The sequence below is a fragment of the Morone saxatilis genome, unplaced genomic scaffold (assembly GCF_004916995.1).
Source record: "Morone saxatilis isolate NCDOM2014 unplaced genomic scaffold, NCSU_SB_2.0 Contig17, whole genome shotgun sequence".
In the NCBI taxonomy this organism is placed as follows: domain Eukaryota; kingdom Metazoa; phylum Chordata; class Actinopteri; family Moronidae; genus Morone; species Morone saxatilis.
The window spans coordinates 20,557,958-20,562,114 of NW_023339729.1; the positions used below are offsets into that span (position 1 = coordinate 20,557,958).

At 40.8% G+C, this 4,157-nt stretch overlaps 1 protein-coding gene across 5 annotated transcripts in view; it reads left to right on the plus strand.

Moving 5' to 3' along the window:
- Nucleotides 1-157: 157 nt before the first annotated feature.
- The window catches only part of arhgap10 (Rho GTPase activating protein 10), a 54,537-nt gene continuing 50,537 nt past the window's right edge, over nt 158-4,157 (plus strand). For 4 of the 5 annotated variants that reach the window (XM_035660839.1, XM_035660841.1, XM_035660842.1 and 1 more), the window contains exon 1: nt 159-756. In XM_035660839.1, the coding sequence (XP_035516732.1) occupies nt 603-756 (154 nt within the window). In that variant the 5' untranslated portion in view covers nt 159-602. Of the gene's footprint in view, nt 757-4,157 lie in introns of all 5 variants that reach the window. The other variant, XM_035660840.1, reaches the window with a different exon arrangement.

Here is a 4,157-nt window from a genome sequence, read left to right on the forward strand (position 1 = left end):
AAAAAGATCAGAATACTTCTACTACTCATCACATATTTTGAACCTGCAAATAACCAAATCAGTGCTCAGCGGGCAGCGAAGCGAAAGCGGAAGTACATCGGACCAACCCATCTTGGACCCACCACATACTCTTTGGGAGAAGTTTGCTACACGCACACAGATGTCAGCAGAGTTTCTCAATCTGTCACTTTGCTAGGTGGAGTGCGCTTGATGGAGGAACGAAAAATCGGATACAGCAACCATGACTTTCTGACAACTCCTGTGAACCGGCTTCCGATGAACACTTGACCCGAGAGCGTGTTTGCATCACCCTCAACACGTTATACCTGTTAGCGACTCCTTTTTTCCTTTATTTGACAACTGTGGAACAACACCCATGCGCCTGTGTCAGAAGTTTCATGCTAACCACCGTTAGCTGCTGCTGCTGCTGCTTCACGTAGCTATGTTTTCTCTGCTAGCGACAAAAAGTGGTACTTTAATTGTGGGAGTCTAGTTTGTTTTGTTGTTGTTTTAAAGCTACGAAGTAAGCGTCATTTTAGACTGGTTTCCCACCCCCCTCCTCCTCCTCTCTGTGTAAAAACGAAGCTATCAATCTGTCAGAAATGGGACTACACCCGCTGGAGTTTAGTGAATGCTATCTGGACAGCCCCTGCTTCAGGGAGAAAATAAAGGCACACGAAGCAGAGCTGGACAAAACTAACAGATTTATCAAAGAGCTGTACAAAGATGGGAAGAACCTCATCAATGCAACGAAGCGTAAGTTGATTTTCCACGTTATACTGTAAGAAAGGTGTCAGAAAACTCATGCACTTGCCTTGGGAAGAGGTCTGGATGGTGTTGCTCAGTTTTGCCATTTGGTTTTGTTATGAGCGGGGAAAACAGCTTGTTTGAAAGTCAGAGATGATGAGATTATTATGAGACACTAGGCATGATAAGGTGAAGGTGTGGTCTTTTTGAATATTGTTTACACAGTTATTCCCATTGGATATATAATATTATATATAATTCCTGAACCAAAGGCCCCAGCAGAGTTATTATATGTTTTTGTATTTTGCATTAGTTTGTATTACTATTCTTTCTTTCTTTCTTTCTTTCTTTCTTTCTTTTAATTGTAACTTCGGGTACTTTCCAGAGTGGGTTTTGCTGGTTTCAGTTTTGTTGTTATTGTTTAACAATGTTTGGTTTTTACTTTAGGTTGTATTAGTTTCAGTAATAATTTCAGGGTTTGATTTATCATAATATGGGGGGGTATGAGTGCACCATTTGGTTAAAAAAAAAAAAATCCTGATTATTTTTTATTTTTATTTAAATCACGAGGATGGGACATTTGTGGGGGTTTGTACAAGATGAACCTGTTGAACAAGATCTGTAGACCAGGACATCTCATGCAGCACCACAGTCCCTCATTATAATGCTACCTTCATCCAATCACTGCAGCTTCTGTCAGATGGTTATTGCACTCGATAATATTTCGATTAACCGTGCAGCCCTGTTGGGGGGTTTTGCTGGGGGCCAGATTTAAGAGGCTCAGAATAGGTATTACTGTGCAATCACAACTCTCGATGAAGACAGTTGACTCACAGTCATGTGGAAATCCCAGCCTCAATAAACAGATGCACCAATGCTTCATCATGCTTGTTGTGTTGACATATCTGCCCAATTTGAGACTAAGGGACTAAAACTTAAAGCATTTCCTGTATGTTTGAATTCAGTTTCAATTAGTTTTCCAAGAACCCAATGTGGTTTCAGTTCCTTTTTATTTCTGTTTCTTCACACCTGGTTTTAGATTTTACTTTAGTTCACTGTAATGACCTTGGCCCTGCTGATAACCCCCCTGCTCTGTACTCTCTCAGCCACACACACCTCCGCTGGGTAGACATTATTAGATTGTTATCTCTTTGAACTCTAGTCTTTTGGGCAGGGCTCGCCTCAAGGTGCCCAGTGCTTATCAGAGATCTTACAGTTATGTATTGTTCAATAGTTTTTTTGGGGGGGTTTTCAATTCAGTTTACTTTCAGGTAGTTTCCAGAGCGGGTACGCTTGTTACAGTTTGGTTTCTATTATTTAAAATGTTTTAGTTTTAGTTCCAGTCTCCATAAACAGTAATAACCATAGACAATAATAACCTTGTTGCTTGAACTTCGACAGTCATCAGAAATAGACTGCTGTTATATGTCTTGTTGGGAAATCCTTTAGACTCTTTATATAGTGTTGTATATATGATTGCATCCCATCAAAAGGCTATTAAACATCTCAAGTTGCTGAAAGATTTATTGTCGAACATGGCCTAACAATATTTAAAGTCTTCAAAAATGACCAGCAAAGAATTTCAGTCCTGTGGGAATGTAACAGTTGACACTAATGTTGTTGTTTTTTAAGCACATCATTAATGATACAGTAGTATCAATGCTGCGTTGACAGATAGGCTCCAGGCGTGTCCCAGCAGCAGTGCTACAATTGCTTAAAGCTTTGGACAGTCACACAACATGTTTTTTTTTTTCTCCTCTAAAAGCACCAGACTTACTTCACTGTGTGTGTTTCAATAATGCTAGTTAGTCGCAGGAACGTCAGGTATGTCTTTGATTTTGCCTTTAGGACAGCCTCATTTCTTCAAGGCACAGATTCCACAGGGATCTTAGTTCAAGCTGACTTCTTCTTCGTGTCGAACTGTTTTTTTTTATCGTTTTTTTTTTCAAGCTGATTTTTGTGGCACTTTTATGGTCTGGAAACAATGTAATACTCATTCATTCGGGTCCAGGCCACAAGCCAAATGTGGCAGTAAAGTTGTGCCAGGAATCCCTACGCTGCTTAAACAATGTACTATTTTACCGTGTCATGATAATATGATCATATTGTGTTATAAAAAAAAGATTGTGCAAATGTAATGATTTTGAGAAAATTGGAGATAAAACATACTATTTTAGGTTTGCTTTGCTCATTTTTACGAGTTTAGTCCGATGTAATGCAGCATCTCATTGTTCTCAACACCTGGAAAATCTGAGGTCATTGCTGCTTTGTGGAGGGAACTGAAATCACTGTCACTTACGTCTGGAAACAGCAGGTGCTCCAAGATCTGGGAGAAAGCAAACAGCAGCAGTGCTATTTAGGTGCCCTACGGTGTGTCAAGTGAAAACCTGTACTGTTGACACCAGGCACGGCGGATCTATAGATTCAAGCTGTTTAAGCACGTTTCCTCCTCCTCAATCACCTCCTCTGTAGTTTCAGTCTCGCTCTTGCAGTGGCTGACCTGAGAGGAGCCCGGCGTGGCCTGATGCTGCCGTAGCTCCTTCTGCGTCGCACCGTCCTCCTGTACTTTACTACCGTACTGTTGTGACGCTAAGCATGTCATTTGCATACTATTGTAGCTGTTAGCATGAGTGATGTTGCTTTTCCGCTCTGACCTCTCTCATCACGGTGAAAAATGCAACTTTATCACATATGGAATCAACTTTAGATCTATTGGTTTGTGTGAAAATATCAGGAGGTGGAGTGATCACACCATGTGTCAGGCATTGCCTAAATAACACACTGTTTCCATTTGTAACCTTTAAGTAAACAGTAAATTAAGCATTCTGCCTTTCTGGTTATGTTTAATATACCTGCTGACAGCGTTAGTTCCTGCGGTCACGTGGAGTTACCAGGCGAACTTCCACAGAGCACTATGGTGAACTCTGGTATTAGCCATTGCTCACAGATGAGCTGATATTGATGCTCAGCTATGTTGGTGTAAACTGATACGGCCATATCTCGTTTCAGGAGGACATGTCACGTCTTGTGTTTCGCGCCTAACCCGACTGTAGCCAAAACGCGCGTCACTTTTTTAAATTTGTGTCCAGCATAGTAACACATATCAAATATCAATAGTCTGTTAACCCCTGTTAGGGCTGTGTGGGCCTGTTGCTTATAATGAGAATATGACATGGAGGAGTCTGGTCATACGCTCCCACTGGGACTGCTGTGCTTCTTCCGGTCCCTTCTACCAATGTCAAATGACTGTTTTTGACATTCTTTGATCACTGTAATCATGAGGTGTTTACTCTCTTTGCTGAAAGCAGCAGTAGAGCCACTTGTCTAACTGCCACAGCAAAAGACTCTTTTCAGTGTTAACAAGCTATAAGCCAATATACTACTACCCTTTATATATTTATATATATATA